Source organism: Phyllostomus discolor, chromosome 9 (genome assembly GCF_004126475.2).
Source record: "Phyllostomus discolor isolate MPI-MPIP mPhyDis1 chromosome 9, mPhyDis1.pri.v3, whole genome shotgun sequence".
NCBI lineage: Eukaryota > Metazoa > Chordata > Mammalia > Chiroptera > Phyllostomidae > Phyllostomus > Phyllostomus discolor.
In genome coordinates, this window is record NC_040911.2 from 76,857,069 (window position 1) to 76,883,724 (window position 26,656).

Below are 26,656 nucleotides of genomic sequence, written 5' to 3' on the forward strand. Positions count from 1 at the left end.
CAGAAATGTGTAATGTAGCAATAGATAACTAATACATTGCATTCAAGGAGCCTATGGAACATTCCGATAACTCACGTATATATTTCTTTTTGAAAATCAGTGTTGCAGACTCTTTTTTACCTGTTTTATAAGAAAACTTACTTAAGTACTCCATCAGTTCTTGTGGCTCTTGCTATTGGTCAAAAAACCTTTGACTATTTTGCCTTCCTTAGCTTTGGTCAAGGAAGGAAAGAAAGGGGAAAGGGAGGATCTAGTGGAAATAAAGGGCAAGTACGATGCCACTCCCAGAGAGGGGTGGTGGGATGTCAGAGTGATGACAACTGCACCCTCTGGTCACAAGCATGGCAGCATCTTGAGTTTCTGCAGTGGTACCCACACGCTCTGTCAGGGTGGGCATTACATCCCTACAGACTGGCATTATGCCTGCTCCCACCATTCTGCCCATCACAAGAAGGTTGGCCCTGACACCAAAAAATAACAGCTGGGTTGTGTTAAGAAATTTTTATTGTTTCCTTTGGATTTGTGATGAAAGCACATAAAATTACAAGTGGAAGAAACATCATGCCACAAAATTGCATAGAATTATTACAAAAATGTGAATTATGCATTTTAAATAATTTGATAGAAGAACCAAAATATGTACATTTTAAGAGCTTCAAATGCTTTGTCCTATCTTTTTTTTTCTTCTGAAGAGGCAAAGGTCACAATATCCAATCCACCACAAACAATATTTATACAGTGCACAAGCACAACATTAAATTCAAAGTGATGCAAGCAATGGCCCTTTCTTTCAGAATTATTTAACAACTGCTTAGCTATTACAGGAGTACTAACTGGCAATATTGAAATATGAGAATGAAATGTTAAAAACCAAACCACATGGCATGTCATTAGAACTTTGAAAATTGGTTTACACGGCCAAAACCACGCTATTCTCAGTAGTGTAAAGGTATCAGAGGGGCACAGTCTAATTTAATACACAGCTTTACTCTCTATTCTAGGAAAAACCACAGTACAGAATTTCACACATTCAACAAAGAACAAGGCAAATACATAAAGGCACAAAGCTGCACATCATATAGACCCCTTTTCCTTATCTTAGTCTATTTCAAGTAATATTAATATTATTAAATGATAGTATCACTGTAGTAGTTTCAATGATGCAAGATGGACAGTGTTACACACTACCCCACAACTGCGAAAAGTGTCATTGTACAGATATAAAAATGTGATTACAGTGAATGGCCAAATACAAACATATTGTAAAATGACTAGAGTCTAAGATAATGAAATGCAACTACCAAAACAGTTTTGTTTAAGTCAAGATTATTCAACCTTAGTCTATCTCTGGACTAAATGTAATACAATGTTCTGTAATAATCACTATTATGTTTGGTTATGAATTCTTTTATTAGTTCACTCTTCTGCAATTTTAGACAGTCTGTAAGTTTGTTTATAAAAATGCAGCATTCAATTTTGACCACTCTTCCTTCCATAATGCCTTTCTTTCAAAGTGCAAAAGTAGAATGACTTACAAAAGATATCTCTTTCAGTGGAAGTTAAGTTTTATTAAGTGTTTAATCAACACCCTGAATCCTTCAGATCAAAATACTATCATCTCCAAAGAGGATGGCATTTTCCCCTTTGGGTCTCTGGCCAGGTGTGGTTTTAATCAAACACTCTTTCCTAAGGTTTGAACTAAGCCTTCGTTTTGGTTAAAACTTAATTGTGATCCTTAGTTATTGCTTAAAGTTAAATAATTTCCATAAAAATATTTAATTCTTGAAAGAATTTTTAGGACACAACTGATTTTTGTGTTTTAAGACATTTTGCTAAGCTACACTCAGATAGGTATTTTAGGGTAAACTAAAGCTGTGAGCATCTTGCTTCAGGACTTTAATGTTCTTTGTGTTACTCTCTGAACTATATTTTCCTCTATATAATTATACTCTCTTATTTAAGACCTTTCAATAGTGCTTTTGATCATCTTTACCTTTATATAGTTTTTCTTATGCCATCTAACATAGGAACTTAACAAAAAGACACAATTAAATGAATTAAATGTACATAGTAAATATATAATGAAAGATTTTTATTTAGAATAAAATTGAAATCTCTCAGACTTAAAAATTATGGAAGATACTAATAAATTTCCATATTTCTGTCCTATACATTCTTCTATATACTGATTATTGAAACAAGCTTAAAATCCAGTTATTGATCTTGCAAAATATATATCAAGTTCACATTCTAATTCTAAATCTAATTCAATTTGTATCAATGACTCCATCAGTTGTTTCTTAGAATATCAATATGATGTATCCACAAAATCTAGATGTCAGACAATTTTCACCTCTATCTCTTTATTCCTAAATTTGGTTTTAAGTCTTGTGGAAGAGTTTTGGATCATTGCCAATTAAGAAACACACATCAACATGTGAATGAGTATGTGTGTTTATATGGTATATGTGTCTGTGTTTATATGACTAGTGTGTACATATATACATGGAAATAATATATATCATTTATATATGGGTCTGTGTATACTTTAGATAAATATTCAATCTTTATCTCTATATTAAAAATAAATGAACCATAAAAAATGTCAGACAGCAAAAGAACCACTAGAACCTGTTTAGTCTGATTGAATCTCTACTCAACATACATTGACTTAACTATTTTTATTCAACTGAACAGATTCTTTGTAGTTATTCATTTCAGGCCAGCAACCAATGAATACCCAGACTTAGAGTGCAAATAGCCAATTCGGATAGCCCACTTCCTGGAAGCGTGTGGACAACTTGCTCATGCAGCGAAATGTATGAGCCCCATATTGCTAAGTCTGGGAAGAGCTTCACTGGGCAAGGATATAATCTAGTGATTTTTTTTGAGGAAAGAAAACCAGCTTATTTGAATCACCATGGTATCTGATAAAGCCATGTCAGCAACAAATATACTGAGGCCACTTTGATAAATAAATTAGCACACTGCAAGCCACCAGTGCTTGCAAAGCAAAGGATGAAACAATTTAAAAATGCATGTTAACTTGAAGATATGGTAGTTGAATGGCAGGTAGGAAAAAATTGTTCAAAGTCGTTTGTTCAATAGTGTTAAATAGTGATATGCAATTCTCAAACTACTTCTATTACTTGTAAAATACTTTATACCAGAGCTTCAAATAAAAACATGAGCTTGATTTTCTTCAAAGAAGACACAGTCCTTCATTAAATGGTCCGTGGAGCCTGGAAGTTGCCTGCTTTGAATTTACTGTTAGGAAGAAAACACAAATCCCACACACATGCACTCTCCACTAGTAGACCTGCTGTGGTTTCCACATCACACATGGAGCCTGGGCATGGGGATGTCCACATGGATCCTTCTGGAACTCTCCTTTTGACATGGATTTTAGGCTAAGGGACGTTTCTCAGGAAGATGCTCTGGGCAGTGATCTTTGTAATGAGAGAATCTGATGGAGCTTGAGTGGTCATGCATGTTCTGAAGGCCTGGGAGGGGTGATCACAGAGGAGTATCAAACTCTTTTCCTGGGTGGTCTCCTCCCAGCTCCTCACTGGAGGGGGGCCTGTGGTTCAGTTTCCCAGGGTCCGAGGCCAGGGAGGAAGGGGCAGAACTGTGATTGCTGTCCTCACTGATCTTCCCTTTCATGGCTTCCTGTACGAACTCCAAAATCTCCAGGGGCAGTCTTTTGAACTTGTCTTGGTATTCTTGTTCCAGCTCCACCTGCAGCTGGGAGACACCAAGAGGGGAAGATGATTTTACACCGTTCAGGTTTCCATAACCACCCATGTAGGAACTTCTTGAAAGATACGTGTAAAGACAGGGGAGGAATAAATTAATTTTAATATCATCCACTGGTTACCTACAGAGAAGATGTAAAACAGAGTTTAGCTGGATATATCATTTGTCTATAGCTGAAAGTCACCTTCAGGTTATCTGTAGCAGAATAGGGCTAAAGACCTGCCATAATATAAGTGTATCTGCACACACGCACACACAACGCCGAGTGTCTTTTGAAAAGTTTACAGAGTAATAAGTAATGATCTGAAGTTTTTAAATATAGGGGTTGGAAGCTACTGACAGCTGGGAGTGCCAAGGTCAGCCATGAATAGAGCTGGGAAGAGCAGGGAAGCTGACTAGAATGGACAGAGGGTCAAGATGTGGGCTTTATGAGATTCGACCTTACCCAGAGGCAGGGAAACCAAGCTTCTAAAGGAGGAGCTAAATGTATTTTTACACATCAAACATATTCATGTAAACAATTTTAACTTCTACTTTGACTTCTTTTTATCTACTCTTTATTTTGATTCCATTTTCATTCTAAGTTTTTTTTTTTTTGCCTTGTAAACTGTTTTATCTATCTGTTTAATGCTCTGGAGAATTTTCAGAGTCACACAACACTGTCTTCAAATGCAGTCTTACAAGGTGGCCCTAATAAAACAAACAGAAGCTGGAGTCTTCAGAGAAGTGGGGTGAGGGGCAGGGCCATGGTGGGTGCTCCTCAGCACAGCAGAGGCCAGTTGAAACCCAGAATGTTAAATAAAATTCTCTTTGCTTACTGAATGGTAAGTGGGGGAACATAATCTTAGAAACACTATGTGAGACCAAGTGCTTTTTATCTTCTTAGGAGCACTGAGGCAGCTTTTCTTGTGTTCTTAAAACCTTTAAAGAATTTATTTTCCCTCTTCTCAAACTTGAAGGGATCTTAATTTGTGATTCCGATTCAGGACACCCGGCTTGGGCTCAAGATCTTGCATTTCTCGGGGCTCCCAGGTGATGCCAGCACTGCTGGTTCACTTGTGGACACTCTGATTTTCTTCCTAAATTCCCAACCTTACTTTTTGTCTTAATCCTGTCTGTGCGTCCTTCATCTGCAGCTTCAGTGCAGTCTCTGGTGCTTGCCATCACCCTTGGACCCTGCCCCCTAGGGGGAGGACAGTGCTCAGGTGTGTCTGTCCCTTGGTGTCTCGACTACCTTTCTCTGCCCCATTCTGGACGATGCCTGAGGCTTGACAACATCCTCTAGTTCAACTGCTTTGCACTGTTGCTTTTATGCCTGAGAAATTTTGCAAAGCTTAGTTATTTAATATAGATCCGTAATCCTTTATCTGCAATTCTAAAATTCTAGAAGTTCTGAAATGCAGAAGTCTTTTATAAATTTGTGGCAAGTTCATTGGCATTAGCTGGTAGAAGGCTATTTTTAATCCGTACTTATCCTACTTTGTGTGAATATCCATGTACAGTACTGTAGAGGTAATTTATTTGATTATGAGGATGACCCAGCCTTCCCTGGGATATTATGCTTACAGTATATGTATCATATCACCTTTCTAAAATCAGAAATTTATTTATTGTGAAAAATAACAGGCCCCAAGAGTCTCAGACAATGGATTATGGATCTATTTGAATAACTTTTTTTTCACATTAAAAATGACACTAAAAGTGACTTGACTGGCATATTTACAGTCACCTATTCTTCCTAAATAACACATGTGGCATATTAATGAATATGTTGTGCCAGGATCTGAATTCTAATAGCTAAGGAGGAAATGTGCTATTATGGATGGGGTGCCCCGGGGCCCTAGGAGTCACAGTGCTTAAGCACTGTGTACACAGCCCCGCCCTCAGTGTCAGGGACAGGGGAAGCCTTGGAGCTTCCGATACAGGAAGATGATGGCCAATTCTTTCCCAGGTGCCCCAACCATCTAGAGGATGTTGGGCTTTCACGCTGTCACACTCGTTTGTGTGAGTAAAACCTCAGCCTGGTGTTTGACAGTTTCCAATTTACTACCATTTGGACCTCATTGTCAATTTGCCTCCATTTTAATTCAGTAACATGTGACTTTAGAGTTTTATTTCCAAGGAATGCAAGGAAAGGTAGAAAAGCAAGGGGCCTTAGGTTTAGGGGACAGCAGATTGCTGTTTTCATTTAGACTAGACTGGAGGACCTTTAGCCATAGATATATTTTATCTGACCTAGAAGTCAATTTCTCTTAGGGCATTGATGGACAGGACTCCATGGTACTTGGTAGTGCTCTCTCTTTTCTCAATTTATACATAAAAAAGGAAACATGAAATGTGAGAAAATTTAAATACATAAACTAATATTTTCTAATAATTTTTAATATCTAATTTTTATCATCATTCTGTATCCAATTTCAGTGTGTAGCTTTTTTCCTCCACACCACCAAGCAATTCTTTGTGCCTCCAGCTGAGTGTCCAACAAGTGAACTCAGTTCTGACACTATCTCCCTGGAGAGAGCATCAGAACCCACAGGTTAAAGCTTCAACCCCAGAAGACAGCTCCCCACCCACACCCCACTTCACACATCAGTTTGTTACTTGTGCCCTGCCCAACTGGCACAAGTTTGGAGTTCCATTAATTTGCTAGAGCAATTCATAGAACTCAGAGAAACATTTTATTTACTAGACTACTGGTTTATCATAAAAGGATGTAGCTCAAGAACAGCCAAGTGAAAGAGAAAATGCACCTGACAAAATACAGGGGAGGTGAGGAGTTCCCTGATCTCTCCAGGAGGGCTCCCCAGTCTCCACCTGTTCACTAACCCAGAAGCTCTCCAAACTCCTCTTTTCAGGTTTTTATGGAGGCCTCATTACATAGGCACTATTGATTAAGTCATTGGCCATTGGCTTTTTTTAAAAATGAGAATGAAATAATTTTAGTGAAATAAGAATGGTGCAGAATATATTTTTTAAAATCCTCACCTGATGACATGCTTATTGATTTTAGAGAGAGGAAAAGAAAGGGTGAGAAGGAGGGAGAAAAACAATGATATGAGAGAGAAACATCGATCGACCGGTTACCTTTCATATGCGCCCCTACCACAGGACAGAAACTGCAACCTAAGTATGTGCCCTGACTGGGATTGAACCTACAACCTTTCAGTTTATGGGACAGCCCCCAACTAACTGAGCAACATGGGCCAGGGATAAATATTCTTAATATCTGTGTTCAGGTTCCCTAGGAAAACAGAACCTATAGCATGCATATATATATGCTGATTGGATGAACCTTACCTACATTATGAAAGGTAATCTGCTTTACTCAAAGGTTACTGATTAGATAGATAGAGGACAGACTGACAGCTTTCAGAGGGGAGGGGGCGGGGAGGGCTGGGTAAAAAAGGGTGAAGGGATTAAGCAAAATGCAAACACAAAAACAAAAAAATTCTCATAAACACAGATAATAGTATGGTGATTACCAGAGGGGGAGAGCAAAGTGGGGGGGGGGGGGGGGTTACAAGAGGATATAAGGCAGGATAAATGGTGATGGAAGGAGACTTGACTTGGGGTGGTGAACACAAAATATAATATACAGATAATGTGTTATAGAACTCTACACCTAAAACCTATATAATTTATTAACCAATGTTGCCTCAATAAATTCAATTTAAAAAGTGAATAAATAATATATAAATGTTAACCTCATCCAAAAAATATACCTTTGCAGAAACATCTATAAAAATATTTGATTAAATATCTGGGTTCTGTGGCCTAGCCAAGCTGACATATAAAATTAAGCATCACAGTATGCTAACAAAGTATTGAAGTAGTTGATGAATTACTACTCTACTGAATGTATTTTACAAAATGCTTCATTGTGCACCTGTTTATGCTAGAAATGATTATAGCTCAGTGATGTCACATTCCTTTCCAGAAGTCAGGAATAAGGTTTGATTACTGAGAGCATGAACTCACTGTCTAAATTCTTTTTTTTTATTTGCTGAATTCTATTTTTATTTTCAGCTACAGTTGACATTCAATATTATTTTATATTAGTTTCAAGTGTACAGCATAGTGCTTAGATGATTATATAATTTACAAAGTGATGATCTGATAATTCTGGTACCCACCTGGCACCATACAGAGCTATTACAACATTATTGACCATAGTCCCTATGCTGTACTTTATATTCCTGTGACTATTTGTAACTACCAATTTGGTACTTCATAATCCCTTCTCAGTTTTCCCCTATCCTTCCCATCCTCCTTCCATCTGGCAACCCTCAGTTTGTTTTCTGTATCTATAAATTTGTTTCTGTTTCATTTGTTAATTTATTTTGTTCTTTATTTCCACATATAAAGTTAAATAGTAAGGTACTTATTTTTCTCTGTCTGACTTATTTAATTCAGTTAAAACTACAGTGAGATATCACCTCACACCTGTCAGAATGACTACCAATAATAATTCAACAAACAACGAGTGTTGGAGACGATGGGAGAAAAGGGAACCCTAGTGCACTGTTGGCTGGATTGCAAACTGGTGCAGCCACTGTGGAAAACAGTATGGAGGTTCCTCAAAAAATCAAAAATTGAATTGCCTTATGACCCAGCAATTATACTTCTGAGTGTAACTGAAGAAATCCAAAACACCAATTCAAAAAGATATATGCACCCATATGTTCATTTCAGTGTTATTTACAGTAGCGAAGATACAGAAGTAACCCAAGTGTCCGTTAATGGACAGTTGGATAAAGAAGGTATGGTACAGATACACAATGGAACATTACTTGGCCATAAAAATGAATGAAATCTTAACATTTGTGATAACATAGATCAACCTGAAGTGTATTATGCTCAGTGAAATAAGTCATTGGCTTTTGAACACAGCCACCAGGCCCTCTCCTCTCCCAGAAGGTGTTATGGGACTTAAAGTTCCAACCCTCTAATCATGTGGTTGGGTCCTGGGGCAATCAGCCCCCATTCCTAGGTGCTTTTCACAAGTCACCTCGTTAACATAACAAAAGACACCTTGATCTTGATTGTCACTTATAAAGTTCCAAGGGTTTGGGGAAGCTCTGTGCCAGGAACTCTTTAAGGAAGTTCCTATAATAAGGAAAAAGTATATATTTCTTATTATAAATAACAGTATCACAATAATAATTTAATTTTAATAATTATTTTAAATAATTTTTAATAAATAACATAGCCATGGCTAAATTATAACTTTAGTGGATTCTATCTTTTATCACGGGTTAGTAGATTTTATTGTATTCTAAACAATTTTAATAAATTAAATTAATATATTAAAGGGAATATAATTCACTCTTAGAAAAGTCATTCATTTATTAATGAGTTAATTATAAAATTGCATTTGTTATTAAATTTCAAGTTAGAGCTCTTCCTTTTTATTTATTTTTTCTTCTTATAAATGAAGTATATACTTACTGTAAGACAATATGAAAAGTGTGCTGAGCAAAGTCTGGCTCTGTTCCGATAAAGCCCAGCTATCAGGAACCTAGGGGCTATTCTAGCCCAAGTGTTGCAAACTCATATTTAGGGGGAAGAGGAAAGTCATGAAAATAAGAGAAGCAGGCCATGTGAAGAAAAGTAGGATGGTGAGGAGGGCATTCTCCTTCTAAAGAGGCTCCTGAAACTTGGCTCTTGCTGATTCTGACAGATTCTTGTTTTTCAAGAGAAGTCAGAAATCCAAATTTTCATGTAAATTCTCCTGACTTAAAAAATTTTTGGCAATCAACTGAATCTACCCTCCTGAGTCCTATTAGGCTTGTGCAGAGTGTCTAACTTGTCCCTTATCAACAGGCTTAATCAGAGGACACAAGAGATGGGGTCCAACTGTGGAATTTCTGTTTGGATTCCTCCTAATTTCCCTCCCCACAATCCCGGACATCAGGGATTGCTCTTAATCCTTCCTCTCATGGGGGTCAGGACCATCTCATTGAGTTGACACATCCTGATTCATGCACTCGAATTTATGCACATGTGCAACTTGTACAGTTACAATGTGCAACTCAAGCTGCAGGCTCTGTGGGAATGGTAGATGGACTGCACAAATGACAGCACTTCTTCACCTCTCCTTTGTAGTTCCTCCTATCAGGAATGGAATGTGTGGTTCATCTCCTTGAGTCTGGGGTGGACTTCTGATTTGCTCTGTTTAATTGAAGGTGCCAGAGGGACAGTATGCAGCTGTGAGCCTGGGCCTCAAAGGGCTTGTGGCCTTCTGTTCTTACTGTTAGAAGCTTACTCAGGCATCATGTGAAGTTCAGGCTAGGCTGCTGGAATTGGAGACACACAACCCAGTTATACTGTTACAGAGCAACGAGGTGGGGGAGCTCAAAGGGCAATATACTATTCCCCGAAAAGAATGCCCCAGGCTCGTTATGTCCACCACCAAAGGAAAGATATCTCTCAATACTTGAGATTCAGTGAAAAGGAAAGGAATTTATTATTCATTCGAAATAACACAAACTAAAGTTCCCCACAAACGCACAGTCCTCCCAGCACCCTCCACATTGCAAAAGTGAACACTTCCAAAGCCTCGAGTTCCTGACTCTCACCCAAGCCACATGGTCCCAACCAAGACACCAATGCCATGTGGTCCTAAACAGACATGTGGTCCCAAAAAGAGATGTGTGGTCCCAGAAGAGTGACGTCTAGTTCCAAAAAGAGATGCCAAATGGCTGCCTTGCTGGGTTTAAATCCCAGCACCAATCTTCTTCTGCAGCCCCAATTGTGGCTCCTCCCACAATTGGCTACAGCTGCCAGTATTCTGGGCAGGTAACCCTGTGGTGTGGAGCCAATTATCTCCAAGCTCTTTGGGGTCCTAGTACAAATCCCTATTTGGGGCTCCCCTCTTGGCTATACCCTGTTACAATACCTCTCTATCACATCAACTGACTATCAGACATGCAAGTCTAGCTATTATAAACCAGCCAGCCCGTAGCTGACCCACTACCTAAACACAGGCTTCAGCAAGGCTACCAAGGTGAGCTGAGCCAGGCCCTGATCAGAAGAATTACTTGGCCAGTTGATAGACTCATAAGCTTAGTAAATGTTTATTGTTTTGTGCCATTGAGTTTTGCAGTCGTTAGATAGGCGGCAGTATTGTGACAATAACTGATATAGTGGCAGAATTCAACGATATGTGGTCCAGCTGCACAAAGTACTCATAATTTAATCCAGCTGTCTCCATCTTTTCATTGCTGTGGCCTCAAAACACATTCTTTTTTTAAATAGTTTATTTTTATTGTATTTCCCCCTCATTATTTATTCCCCCTAAAACACATTCTTGAGGGGAAATCACCATAGGACAAATAGATCATGAAAAACTTGATTTTGTGAAATATGACTTGGAGCTTTTCTAAATTAGCATACAAGGTTGCTGGATCTTAAGTTTAAAAGATATATTTAGAAAATGGACAAAAAGAAGGGAGGATGGTCGAATTTATTCTCTATTTTTAAGGCAGATTCTTACATTATATTCAAATACTAGTAAATAAAAGCATTGCCAGAGTTTGTTTTATTACAGGCCAGGTTCTCCAATTTGATGAGCCAGACTCAATTTCAAAGTCTCTTAATTTGATTTTCAAAAGATGTTGCCACTCATTGCTTTTGTAAATTGTGTTAGATAAGAGAGAAAGGCAATGCACTCAAGTTCAAATGTGTTCAGGCCTGCCTGAGTATATTGTCAAAAATGTTTGCACTTGGGATACTATTCTGCCTCTGACATTTTTTCAACTCCTTAAGAAGTAAAGCAGGGTTTGATTTAGTTAAACAAAGGTTTTTTTAGAGGTATAAATATAAGTGAAAATTAAGGTGAAAGTGAAGTTAGAAAATAAAAGACCACCTCACTATAATGTAAATGTGGCATAAATATAAAATAAGCTAGGTTACTGAAAAGACATGTAATCAAAGCTAATTTTCTAAGGCAACAATTTGAAACCAGAGATAATAAGCTACAGTGGGATAACAAAGACAGAACTGCTGAAACTTAAAAAAAAATTGCTACAGAGAATGCACAGACTGATAGGAAGATTTTTCACAATTTGACCTCAGGATCTACTCAAGTCATTTTGCCCAATGAAAAGTACTAAAGACCTCAATATAAAACACAAAGCAATGAAAATCTTACAAGAAAACCTAGGTATAATCATGAGGTATAGAGACCTTCTTAAGAAAGGCAGAAAAAAATTTAAGCTATAAAGGAAAGTTTTATCAGGTATATTTATCTAAATGAAAATAACTTTCTTGGTGAAACATGGGCAAAACTCAAGAAATTCATAGAAGAAAAAATGCAAATATTATCATCTGGTGGGAAACTAATATTTTCAAACATTTGGCAATAATCTGGTAATGTCTATAAGCAGGAAAATGTATTTGCGTGGCTTTGACTCAGCCTTCTACATTTGGGAATCTGACCCAGACTCCCAACAACATTCGAGTATGGAAGCACTACCGGCACACTTATTGCCAGCATCCTCTGTAGAGGCAAAAAACAACAACAACAAAACAAAACAAAATAAAAACAAAACACAAAATAAAACACAAACCAATAACAAAAGTAAAACAAAATAACAGCAACAACCAAAACTCTAAAAACAACCTTAATTAATTTTAACCTCATGCCACATGTACATTATTGTCTATCACTATATTTTCTTGCAGACTTGTTTGAAAATAAATTCCATATATCATGACTCTTCATCTAAAGATACTTCACCACACATCTCCTCAAAATAAGGACATTTTCCTATATTGTGACAACTATAATCATTTTAAGGAAATTAATACTAATTCTTCAATGTTATCTAACATCCATTCATGTCCAAACATCCCTGATATTAAGGCCCATAAAGTTTTCTAGAGTATCTTTTTTGACCACAATTCAAAGCTCATGTATTGCATTTGGTGGCTGTGTCTTTCTCCTTTTTCTCAGCTGAATTATTTATTGCTTCCTGTTCTTTTATGAGTTGGATTTTCTGAAGAGTCTTGTTCAATTTTCTCATAAAATGCCCACATTCTGAATGTGTCTGATGATTTCCTTATGGAGTTATTTAAGTTGGAACTGGAAACCCTGCCTTTCCTACAACTGGAAGTTAAACTAGTACGCTTGGTTAGATGGATTTTAAACATCTGTCGGGCAAGAACAGTCAACAGGTGTTCATTTTTATCTCATATTGCAATGTATCTGTGGGTGTATAGTGTCAGGTATTGCATTACCAGAGATTCTAAGTTTGATGGCTTGGAAAAAATGGTAAAAACCAGACTTCAATTTTGTCAAATGTTATTCCTTTTGCAATTGGCGATTATTCTGTGGGATGAAACTCTGGATCCATGTAAATTTTTCTTAGCACCTTTTCATGAAATTGATGATTCTTGTCCATCTCACTGATGGTCAGTGATAATATTCTCATTCTTTCTTATTTAACTAGTATTATTCTATAAGGAACAGTTTTCACTTATCATATGCATGTGAGCTAGAGTTTCCTCCTAGAAAAGCAGATTAAGCATTTAATTCTTTTCCTTTATTTACAATTTTTCCAAGTAAGGCCTTGAGGCAATGAGTATTTCAAAAGATGGAAAATGAGTTTTCTTTTCTCCTCTTTCCCTGAAAATAACTAGGGACAATACGTTTTCATTTTTATTTAGTCCTCTTTAAAAATTCAGTTACAGCCATTATCCTGTTTTGAGGTCAAATTGTCCCATGCATGGGCAGTGGAAGCCCTTCCAAGGCAGGCTCTGGGTCCCTTTGACATGCCCTCCTACTTTTTAGCACTTGCTTGATTTTCTAGGTATAACAAGATAACTCAGATCCCTCTTGTACTTTCCCTGACTCAAACCTGGAATCAGCCACCTTTCCTGCTTGAGTGCAGAGGGCATTCATAAACCAAGCTCTGGGTGTGGAAAGTGCTCACTGCTAGTGGGCTGTCTTTGTATTCTGGCCACCTCAAGTGGACTGTTAGAACATATTTTGAAAAATATTAGGACATAATATACTTCAAATTTAAATGTTAGTCTATAGAAATTTTCCTCAACTTCTCTGATTTTATATTTGCATATCTTTTTATTCTCTAATTGATTTTGTATATTTTGGTTTCTGATAACATTCACATTTACCTATTGGCTTTATATTGCAAAATGCAGATATAGTTTCAATGTTATAACTTATCAATACAATAAGCATGTGACACTTAAGAATTTTTTGAGGTTATTTTTCACAGAATATATCTCACTAAAGATGCACAATGATATTACTCTGCTAAAATCCACTAGAAATAATTGTATTATTTGTATAGTTCTGTTACTTTTAATATACACATAAGGCCATTTGTTTTTGTTTGTTTTCTCATTAAACATTTTATATTATTTCACTTATTTTTTTTGTTCTCTGGGAGCATCTTTTATTTTAAAAATTTTAATTCCTCACAGTCTTTTAACCCTTTTAAAAATATCTCTGGCCTTTGGGAAATAGGATGGTAATAATGGTACTATAATTATCTTGCTCAACCTATTTTGAAATTTACTGCTAAAGATCAGGGAAAATAATAAGACTAACAAACAAGCAAAATAATGACAAAAAATCAGTAAAACTTAGTTTCAAAAAAAATAAATGTAAGGCTTCCACTTAATGAAATACAGGGCAGTTACTAAATGTACCCACCCCCCCAAAAAAAGTTATAAAAACAGGGGAAAAAGATTGTATTGCTGTGATTAATTAAGAAAGTCTATATACTGTTGTATATGTACTATGATTATACTATGAGAATATTTTCTAAGAATACAAAATTACTTTGAAAGGAAATACTAAAATATAAACTGTATTGGTATTATGAGTATTTTAATTTTTTCTATTTCTCATTTTTATAGTAATGTGATTATTGGTAATATGATTATTTTATTTTTAGCATAAAATAGTGTTCTAAAATAAAAACAAAATCTAATAATTTTTTAAAATGCAAAACACTGAATGTGGACTAGAAGGTCCCCTCAAAACTTGTGAAGAATTACTGCAGGGACTATGGTATTTTACCTTCACCTCATTAGTTAAGAAGTTATTAATAATCATGGAAAAAACATTAAAAAAGTACATACATAGAATGCGTAGTTTCAAAGTCAGGCTAAGCAACCTTGCGAAGCCTCATCTTATTTTTAGAATAATCTCACGAATGCTTCATTCAACCAAGAACAGAAATAACAGGATCATATAAAAATTACAGAGTAAGATCGGTCAGGTTACCTGAGGATTGTTGAAAAATAGCATGTGGGAAAATAGGACTACATTATGTATCCCATCCATTCCAGGTTGTGTTTGTTTTCTTCCAAATTTCCTTATAATAAATTGCAGTGGGAGTTTGAGTCAAAATGGCTGAGTGGGAAATTCTGACTTCTACTCCAAACACAAGGTAATTCTAAGACAGACCATATGCTTTTATTTACATTTATAGCTGAGTTTTAATATGAGAAAAGGAAATTCCTAAGTCACAGGAATAACAAAGGAATGTGAAACTAAAAGGGGGGAGGGGCGTGCGTAGAATCCACCCTCCATCTTGGTTGAGCCGGATTTTCACGATTTTCATGTTCGAAGAAGGTGAGGAAAAGGCCTAAGGAGTTTGGTTGTTGGACTGCTGAGCCTGAAGTACCCACAGAAAGCCAGGGCTATCTGCACTTGAAGTTGGGACTAGAAAATCTCAAACCATAATCCTGGGAACAAGGCAAGGCAGTGAGTGATTCTGATTCATAGGGTCCATTGGAGGGAAAATGTCGGCGACAAAGGATCGGAAACCCAAACTGGTATCAAAATGAGTACAGTTTCCAAATTCACGTAAGCCCTGAGAATGGGTATCCAGGGCCAATAAATCAAAGCAAACACTGTTCAACAATTGATTAAACTCATAGAGTCCCAGCAGAAGCACAGCAAATTCAGACTATTTGGATTCTCTACAACCCAAAGCAGGAGTGAACCCTGTAGATGAACAATTCCCACAGAACATGAACTGAAAGTTCAAAATTAACAAACCATTTGTTCAACCTTGTAATTCAAGGTTGCCAATGGCAACTGAAATATAAAGAAAATGAGTAAAATGGTGATCAGTATATTTCTAGGGCAAAATAAAAAAAACACTTGAGACCTAAACAGAAATAATTTGGGTGGTACTTCCAATGTAGAAAAACACAATTAATTTACAAAGGATGTAAATTCCTGATGATTTTAATCAAGTGCTAGAGTATGGTGCATGCCTATATTTTTGGCAGACTTTCCTAATTGGAAAGGATAGTAAATTTAATTTTTATTTTTTAAACAAATACCAACCAGCCTGTTGCAAAGGGCAAGGAATGCAGTCACAAACTGTTGCCATACATTTAAACTAGTGGATAATTCAATTTGGGATAAATAAGATTCTCTCTATAAAGGCTGCATTTTACCAAATATAACCTTGTCAGCTTATTTAACCCCTTGGAATTTACATAATCTCATATGTAAAATGGGGATAATAATGATGGTTTCCACCGGTTGCTGTTAAAAGGTTTAAATGAGATCATGCATGTTAAGTAGTTAGCATATTGTGCTTGCTTATTAATTAATTTTGTATAACTTTATTTCTAAAGGGAGAGGAAAAAAAAGAATTTGCAGCTTAAAACATCTGGAAACCTGTCTACTAAATGGGCTTAGTTCTTTCCAATTATATCATTTGAGTCATTATTTGGTCAATGCAACACAGTTATGGTATTTTTAGATCTCTTTTTAACAAAAGATTTTATTTATCTTTTAGAGAAGGGGAAGGACAGGAGACAGAAAGGGAGAGAAACAAGGATGTGTGAGAGAAACATTAATCTGTTACCTCTTGCATGCCCTCATCTGAGGACCTGTACTGTAACTCAGGCAGGTAACCTGACTGGGAATTGTACAGCGACCTTTTGGTTTGTAGATGGGTGCCCAACCCCCTGAACCACACCGGGCAGGGCTAGATCTCTCTTTTTGGGCTACATTCTGGATTGTTGGTGATTTTAAAGTACTTATCAACAAATATCTTCGAACGCCCTGATTGGAGCAAGGCTCTGTGTTCGATGCTGTGGAGAATGAAAAATTTAGAATCCTTCCACAGTGATAAGTGATGTGCTTTTAAAATTTTATTTTGAGTCATAAGCCAAATGTTCTTGACATAGTTCTTATGTGTAAACTCCTCTATACATTCATATACTCGATGAAACTACCTATAGAGGAAATCAGCTCTTAACACAACAAAGAACATAGATCCCGTGACTTTTTTCCTAGCTCTACCCCATCTCTTCTTCACTGTCCTTTCCCTAATGTGCCTCTCTTGAAATGCTGCAATTTCCTTACTTAACCCATAATTTGTACCTAATATGTTTCTTAAAATGTATTTCAAAATTTTTTTTGTAATTATCTTAAAGGTGTCTAGAGATTACTGTAGAAACCTTTGAAAGGGAATTGATGATTATGTAGTCAACCCCTCCAAGAGTCAGTAGTATTGGAAATAGATTTTAGAAATTATATAGCCAAACCTTTTCCTTGTACTTAGTACAAACCTGTGGCCAAAATAAGAGGCTTTCTCAAGGATGCAGCTCATTAGTAGCAAAACTAGGACCAGAACCTACTTGATTCTCCTCTTCAATAGATTGATTGAATTAGTGGCCCCAATACTGCACCTCTCTCTGTATCTACAGCCTTTGCCTTATGACTTTAAGTTCCTCTTACTGAAGAGGGAGAGTCTCTTTACCTCTTGAATATGAGGTGGTCATGTGACTTGCTCTGGCCAATAGGATGTTAGTACATGTGGCCTAAGTAGAAGAAGCACTTGTATATTTTAGCTTTCACTCCTGTTACTTTCCCATGGTCATGGGAACATGTCTGGATGGACTAGGTTGGTAGAGGAGCGGGCTCATGGGACAAAGCTGAGTCATCCTAATCCTGTCAGTTACACAGCCCAAATCATCCAGGGTCAGCCAGCAGCTGGATGGCACCCAGAGATGTCAGTAAGTCCAGTTGAGATCAGTAGAGTGAACTACATGACCTGTAATTAGCCATAGATGTATGAACAAGCCTGGCTAAGATCAGCTACCTCAGCCTGCATCAGCTGAACCCTGCCAACTGCTAAACTAAATAAATATTTATTATTTATTGTATGCCAATGAAGCTCATGTTTGTTTTGCTGTGTTCTTGTTGCTTTTTCTCCCATGATGCCCGTAATTTCTCTCAAAAGGGTACGTGAAATTCTGTAGCCTTGACATAAAATAAATTGCCATGTCCCAGGAGCCAAACTCTTGATGCCTTATATACACAACCATTCAGCAACTAAAAGCAAATTATGCTACAAAGGTAAGGCAACGATTTTGCTACTTTGTAAACCACTTCAACCTAGCTACTGGGTTTGCCCCAGGGCTTGACACTTTTGTGTCAGCACTGAAGTCCTCTTCCCTTATAGGCGTCTTCTATTGAGGTCTAAGAGTTTTCTCTTTTTAGTTAGTTAGGCTTAGCTGGTTCCTATCATATCTGGGAATAAAAATGATTGCAAATGAGGAAAACAATTTTGATTTTACCAAAATGATCAATCATAGCTCAGAGACACCTCATTAAAATGAAAGTTACTTTTTACATGAAACACCAAAAGGTAGCCTAAATTTTGAAGACCTATGCTCTGGGCTAAGGAAGATAAAGGACTTGTTTTATAACCTTCAGTGAATTATTATCCATCAGGGCATTATTAAACATCATTCTTTAAATATGGAAATGAAAGCCTCCCCTTCAAGGTGTCAAGAGCAGAATCAAGATCTAACCACTGTACTCCTGCCTCCTAATCCGGGACTCCCTCTTCACCATTTCAGGCCAAACACTCACTTTATAAAAGCAGGATTGGTGAAGAGCTCAGTAACCCCGTATCCTTCTGTGTGTTGAGAGGAGAGTAACAAACAACTCTGGCGTATTTTTCTTGCCTGACCAGGATTTCAAAGTTGCTTTTGCATGGTTATGAGGGGTGGTGCCGCAGCATAGGGGCTTACAGGGGCCCTTTAGTGATGGAACACAGGCTCCTGAATGGAGTGACAGCCACCCAGCTGCAGTTAGCCAGGTCCATTTCTCAGCCTTCACTGGGCTCTTCATATCTGCATCTGTCACGCTTGGAAGACACTGGCTTTTCTCTACCCCTGACACAATTCTTCAGTTTAAGATCTGCTTATTTGGCCAGCTGGCTGTTTTCCTGTTTGCCATTAAGTGCAGTCTAACTTAATCAGATTATTTCTGTAAAGAGGCAGATACTATAAGAAAGGATAAGCAAATGAAAAAATGGAGTAAGGAAAATATCCTGGCTTAACAGGGAGAAGAAAAATCTCCTGGGCTAGAACCAATCCAATAGATATTGTAACTAAATTGCAGAGAAATATAAAACCATAAAAATAATGATGGTAATATAATTGTGGTAATAATTATAATTTACTGAGTGCTTATGGTATGGCAGGTACTGGTCTTAGGACATTTCATGTATTAACAAATTTAACACATGTGCATTAATTTCAGAATCTCTAAATGGAAATATCTATAGAGGCCAAGAAACAACATAAATCCATGAACCAGGTTTGGTATAAGGCAATAAAGAAATGCCAAGAACTGTGGCCAACTGAAATTGTATTTCATATTTAAAACACTCAAATTCAGAATGTTAACATGTGCCAAGTGTCATATAAAAAGCTCAACTTAGTGTGCAAGTTACCAGTTTGTGGCTCCTGCTTTAGCTGCAGCATAAGGAGCAAGCGCATGACAGCAAAGGGCAATTAATGTTCACTGGGGAGAGGCTAAGACAGACAGCAACAGAAGAATCCCATTCTCTCAGCCACATAAACCCTAAATGGATCAATAAAAAGCCTCAGTCAATTGAAATAAAAGGTCATTCGAAAGCTAATTATTTTCAGATGAAGTGTGTATTTCTCTTCAGTCAAGTGGAATGCTACCAGCAGGGAAGAATTGAACTTATATTATTAATTCAGTTTCTATACTGAGTCATATTAGAAGGAAATGTTTATAGTGCAGATGGTGCCTGCCACCATCTCAGATAAATGGGAAATCCTTCTTGGGAAGTCTTGGCTGAGATCCTTTAAGACATGTCAAGAAGTGGTCTTTGAAGACTTATTCCAGGGAGGTCCCGCCCTTGTGTGGGTCTTCTTTGAAATTAGTCTCTCCTCATCTGCACATACCTTTGTCCTAACTCCCTTTAAAACCCCAAGCGTTAGTAATCACCTACCTTGAGCTCTAGCAAAAACTGCTCTCTCTTGACAAAGCCTGTGAAACACATTTAAAAAACAAGAGACAGGCTGTCAGATGTCCTAGAATGAACTCATTCAAGTCCCTGGAGAACGCCCTTCTCTTGATCATCTAAAATTAGTTTTGGTTTTTCTTTTTCTTTTTATAAATGTATATTTCAAGAGTGGTTACTGTGCTTAGATTTTATCAAGATAATTGATTTTGATGCTTAGGGAGAGAGAATTTCCTAATTATATAGTCACTTCTTCTAAATACGATGTTTAGTCTTTTACTTAAATAGCTGTGGTTTTAGGTTGGGCATTTACAACTTGATCTGAGAGGCAAGTAGACATTTGTTCTCTTGTCCTAAAGAGGGTTTTGAGAAGTCTGGTTGTCATGTGAGGATTCTGCACCCAGGGTGAAGTTGGAGACTAGGACGAAGTTCTCAGAAAGAGCAAACTGAAACAGGGCCAGGTAGAAGGTAAATGAATAACTGGCCCAGGTGGGGACTGCACTGATTGCAGAGGGCGTTTTTCTGTTACAGAGTGCAGCCACCGGATTATGTCAACTAGATTGCTGCCACATGCACACCCAAGGTTGCCACATATTCTGATTGTTCAAAAGAAGCTAGCAATTTGGATTTTCATGTTAAATCTTTTGGTTTGTCAATGATGGCATCTACATTAGAAGTTAAAAATAAAAACACCAACCAGTCAATATGCAAACTCCTGGGATGTCTGAGTAATGTGCTCCTTGGATTTGTCTCTGGACTTGATGGATAACCAGCAAAGTCTGCCAAGGACTCCCCACACAGGGCACAGACTCTATCCTCTTTGCTGCACAGAGACATCACCACATTGTGCTGGTGTCCTGAACCACCACTAGGAGGGAGAAGGCACTTAACATAAACCAGGGATAAGCTGTTGACCCTCTTCTAGGCAGCTCCTCTGGAAGGCACTTGTTAAATAATTCAGAAGACACTCCATTTTTGCATTTCCTCATTTATCAAAGTGTGTTGATGTGGGCATGCTAAACCCACAGGGCCTGGAATGGGAAATCTGATAAACCTCATTGCAAGGTGCTCTTTCTGCAGCGCACCTTTGTAAATCCTCTGGCCAGAGCCTTCTGCTGACAGATTCCCCCCACCTTTTTTTCCCCAAGAGGTCTTCAGAGGTGATTTGGAACAAAGCGTTTACTCCACTGCGTTTATCTTTGGGGTCCTATGTGGGTGGTAGTCAGTTTAGAGTAATTTAGAGTATAACAGATTTAAATTCCATTATCTTGGCTTACATTGCAGGAAATGACTAGCTATCTCCCAAATTTACATTCCCTCCTGTGCCTGGATGGCAGCTGCCCAGACGCGGGCAATATTTTACAAATCCTTTTCACTGCATTCAGGGGCAGCCATCTGACCACTTTTTTTGCCAATGAAATGTCAGTGCAGGGCCTTTCAGAGTCATAAGGGGCATGTCTACCACCCCTTTCCCTTTTCCAGAAAGGTCCTGGGAGAAGATAGAGGCCCATTATATAAAGAATTTGGTTTTCTGAATCACCATGTAGATACATGCTGTCCACCAAGCAGAATTATCCACATTGGACTGTTAGATGAAGAATAAATAAAATTCTATTGTATGAAGCCAATGACATTTTGGTGCTGCTTATTACAGCAGTTAGTACTATATCTACAATATGTTCTCACATACATAATCTGTGCTGCAGAATTTGCATTAAAGTTAGGGGAATAATTTGCACACATGTCAGCATCAATAATGTTTCTCCTATTTATGATTTATCTTTATTAGCCAATTTTTATTCCATAAAGATGGCCTTTTAACATTGCTTGGGGCTTATTTGGTTATTCTAGATATAAAGTAGAATTAAAGAATAATCTTAATAATAAATCTTAAATACTTTATAGCTACTTTACAGCTACAACAGAAAAGAGCTAGTGTTAGGAAACCCTGGGGCATTATTACTTTCCATCAATCTTGATCTATTTCTCTTTTACAAGGAAAATGCTGAAGTGAAAAAAAAGCCTTTCTTCCATTGTTGTAACTGAATTAATGTACATATAGAACCTAGAATGTATGGCTCTAATGAAATTACTCGTGTAAGGACCGGAATAGGTGACTTCAATTATTATTGCAAATCAGTTTTAAGATAACATTCCTATTTCTTTTGCTTTGATAATAAGGCAGAGCTAGTCAGCTACATCTTTCTGCTTCTACCTGCCCATCAGCTAACCATCTCCTAGCATATTCAGGGTGAGCAAGAGTAGTTTTATGGTTGTAATGCAAATAAATAATACAATAATTAATAAATAATAATATAAGAATAAACTATATTCTGTGTACTCACAACTGTAAATTTACTTTTGCCAACCCCTGTATAATGCTGAGGTTGCTGCCAAAAACTTGGGTGATTACTTCCAGTCACATAATCTAGGGAATTAAAGGCCCACTTGATGGATCAGAAGCACCCTTACTTACACAGAAATAAATGGCTTTAGGAAGAGTTACCGATGGCAGAAAAGTCTACCAGGTTCTGCCAAGCCTGTTGTGGTTCTCAGCTGGCCTTGTTAGCCAGAGAGCCATCTCAACCCTAAATCATGGAACATGTCCCAGTACTTGTAGTACTGGACTGGACAGCGAATGTCACTGATTCAAGGCTCATTCTCTACATTTACTCATTTTTTTTGCCTTGAATCCCTCATATATTCACTGATTTACTCATTCACTTATTTAAAATTAATGGAGTGCCCTTCTACGTACCTGGCATTGTGAATAAGGCAGAGAGACGTGAATGAGACACAGTCCTGGTTTCATGGATTCCCCAGACCAGTAGGAGAATGTGAAACACAAAACAAGACTGTGATATGCTGAGATAAGTAGTGTGATAAAGTTATAAGCAACATACAATAGTAACAAAATGGAGGGAGTGACTACCTCTCCTTGGAATCGCAGGATAAGAATTACCTAGGACCAGAAGTACTGGGCATCATTAAACTCCAGTCCCTTGGCACACTTGTCCCAGTAATTGCCCCTTAACTTTACCAAAGGTCTATCTGTGCCATTTCTCCCTTATTCTCTGCCACACATCTAACTATATTTCAAAATAACTAACAAAAATAAAAACATAAGAACTCTGAATTGTTTCGTAAAAACAAGATGATTTTGTCTGATTGTATGCTAAGTTGGATAAAAAACTGCAAAAGTTGGAAATATCTCTTGATATAGCAGAAATCAGTGAGCAATAATAACAACTTTATTACATCCATAATTTTCATAGTTCTATATAAAATCCCACTCAGAAAACTTACCAATCTAACACATTTCTTAAAGTTTATTAGCTGGCATATATTCCATGTGAAATTACAGAGGGCTTCCTTATAGTTTTTGGATTGCTGTGCCCTCCTATCTAATGCATGTCGATGTTATTTGACTTGCTGATAAACTACTTGAATTGAAGACTTATCATAAATCTTCCAGTGCTAATGTTTAGATAAAAAAGCATCCATTCCTTTCTGAATCTACATAGATCTAACTGGCCTTGAAGAGGCCATTAAATTAAATTCAAGCAGCAATTCAAGTAAATTTGAATTTGGATATATTTTGGTTCCTACCAGATAGACCTTAACCTCAGTGGTCATATATAATGTAACAGATGTCTAAACTGCTGTGAAATTATTTCCATGGAGAAGAGAAATTGACGTACAGGAGAAAAGATAGGCTGGGGCTGAAAGGTGCCCAGCATAGTAATGATGCACATTTTCCCCCTCTACATCCAGGAGCATGTGGAATAGAGGAATAAACTCTAATGCCAATTGCTTCTGGTGTTTTGTTACATAACATTTCAAGGGCAAGAAAGGCTATCAAAAAATTATGCTAAACAATGAGAAGAATAAATAATGTATGATATAGTGAGCATATTCAAAAGCAGTTTATCCCATCAAAAGAAGACCAGATGCATTCCACAAGGAGAAATATATTATTGAACTGGATTTAATATCAGAAATATAATTATATCTTTGAGAAATGGCTTTTACATTAATTTAATATTGAATAACAATACCAGAGATGTAATATATGTTTAAAGAAAAAAGCTTTTGCTTTAAAATAAATAAATATTTTTAATGTTTTTTTAATAAATCAAAAGTTAATGTCCCATATTTAGACCAAGTATGCCTTTAGACCAAGTGCTCTGTTTCAAAGAAGATGACCCATTTCACCAATTAATGAATTATCCTACCTTCATGTTTCAAACAAGCACAGCAGGTGCATCATCCTTTACTAACACTTCCTGTGCCTAGATTACTTCACTAATACAAATACACAAATTACACTTGCTTGCTTTATACAAGAATGTTTGCATTTCACACTAAAGAGCCAAATGCCATCAACTTCAATAGAAATGCTACTAATCAAGACATAAAACCTGATTTAAAATACAATCCTTTTGATTAAAATATAATTTAAAAAGCTGGTGATTTGGCTTTCTTTCCTCTTTACTCACCCATAAATTTCTATTTACCTCCTTTTCCTACTCCACTGAAATATTTATTTTTATGTCTAATATTTATTTAATAAATCAGTAACCAGCTTCTTTGGAAAATATGTAACAGAATAAAATTGTGAATTTGTCAGGTCAAACATGAGCACCATGCTGTTATGCACTCTTTTAAGAAAGTTGTGTCTGCCATGATGAGCCAACAATGAGTTAAACATTAAGGAACTAATTGAAATTATTTAGTTTCTAGTTGAACTTGAAAACTGGTTAGTGGTTATCTTATCAGTGTATCAACTCTTACAGTGAGTTCTCTTAAGGAATCAGGAAAATAATGTCTAAGAAACAAATAAGAACACACTGATAATATACTAATTCCTTGAAGAGAATAGTCTTTTAAGATGCTTTTCCTGATTCACACAGCTGAGTCCCTGAGGAGGTGTGTGATTACTTTAATTAACTGTTGAATTGACTAATGAATATTTACTGAGTACCTAATGTAAATGATTGGCTTCCTGGTAGTTGCCTTGGGGACCCCTTAATAGTATATAACATTTTTCTCTTAAGGGTTAGAAAGTTAAAATATAATTGGTGATCCAAGGCAAAGTTATAGGAGCGCATGAACTAGTCATACAAGGTGAATTGCCAGCTCGGTAAGTATTATTGATTCAGGAACTGTGAGTCACTGTGGGAAGATGAGCCTCTGAATTAATCCATGAAACCAAAGCCTCCAATTAACACACATGAAAACAAAGTAATTGCCAGTGTCTTAAACACAAAGGTTTTCTTCCACTAGGCCCTTAGCAACTACTTTGTAACAGTTGTTAAATAACAATGTCTATTACTATGAATATTTACTGAGCATTTATTACATTCTGGGTACTTGGTTAAGGGACTGGCATGGATTATCTACATGGATTACCTCTTTGAATTCTGACATTATTCTACAAGGTAAACACTAATAGTTAATGGCTAAGTGACACAGCCAGTCACATTGCTGGAAAGTGATAAAGTCAGAACTCAAACTCAGTTATTCTTATGCCACAGTCTGAACTATGTGGAATTGCCTCTCCTACCAAGCGTGAGCATAAACTCCACGTATTCGTATTCCCTCAATGATTCAGTAGGAAAAAAAGGCTGGCGGAAGATTTGACATAAAATCAAAGAAGAACAAAGTAAAATTGATACATATTATGGTAGAGTGAAGAAAAGGATATCACGTCCTTTTTTCTTCTCCTTCCTGTTCCCATTTATCCAGATCTTACCATATTCAAATAGACATTTATCCAGTTGAATAATCCATAACCTTTGAAAATATTTTCCTTGACTTCAATTTAGAGTCTACACTGGAACAAAGACTTCAACAAAAAATATCTGACCAACCTCAGAACTAGAAAGGGATTCTGAAAATGTCCAGAGAGATTTAAAAAAGAATGGAAAACTAGGATTCTTGAATTAACAGAAGACAGGTAAAATTTTCAAAAGGTTTTCAAATGATAGCCGGAATGCAATCTCTAGAAGGAAATGTTCTCCAACTCAGTTGTGTGGAATAAAGACTTGTTACTCAAAGTATGGTCCCAGGACCCGTGGAATTTGCACTTTTTAACAAGATCTCTAGGTAATTCATGTGCACATTAAAGTTTGAGAAGCATGGGTTTCAAAATATTGGTTATGATTTTTTAATGTGGATATAAAAGTTTAAACTGAAAAAGTTAAGGCTGTGCTATTTTGAAATACTTTCTGTTTGTCAGTAGATGTTATGTACAAGAAAGTTCCAGATTTGGGGCTTCTTCGAGGTAAAGTTACTGAGCAAATCAAGAGCGAGCTCATTTTGCCTAAGCACTAGCCTTAGGAGTGGATGAATCAATTAGCAACAGGGAGGTGTATCTTATCAGAGACAAGTCAGGTCATGGAGTCAATAGTAATCAACAGACGGGTGCAGACACTAATATATGAGCATGATGGCACTGCAGATCAGTGGGAATTAAAAGGAATTATTTAATAGATCAAGCTTTAAAAGGTGGTTATTTATAGAAATAAATATGAAATTAGATCCTCCTTCAACAATGCACAAAGATAAACTCCAGATAAATTAAAGATGTAATAGCCAAAACTAAACCTTTA

At 36.9% G+C, this 26,656-nt stretch overlaps 1 protein-coding gene across 2 annotated transcripts in view; it reads right to left on the reverse strand.

Annotated features, from left to right (window-relative positions):
- Window positions 1-486: 486 nt before the first annotated feature.
- The window catches only part of PLCB1 (phospholipase C beta 1), a 660,986-nt gene continuing 634,816 nt past the window's right edge, over window positions 487-26,656 (reverse strand). For both annotated transcript variants that reach the window (XM_028524211.2, XM_028524212.2), the window contains one exon: window positions 487-3,744. In XM_028524211.2, coding sequence (XP_028380012.1) covers window positions 3,517-3,744 — 228 coding nt within the window. In that variant the 3' untranslated portion in view covers window positions 487-3,516. The remainder of the gene's footprint in view (window positions 3,745-26,656) is intronic.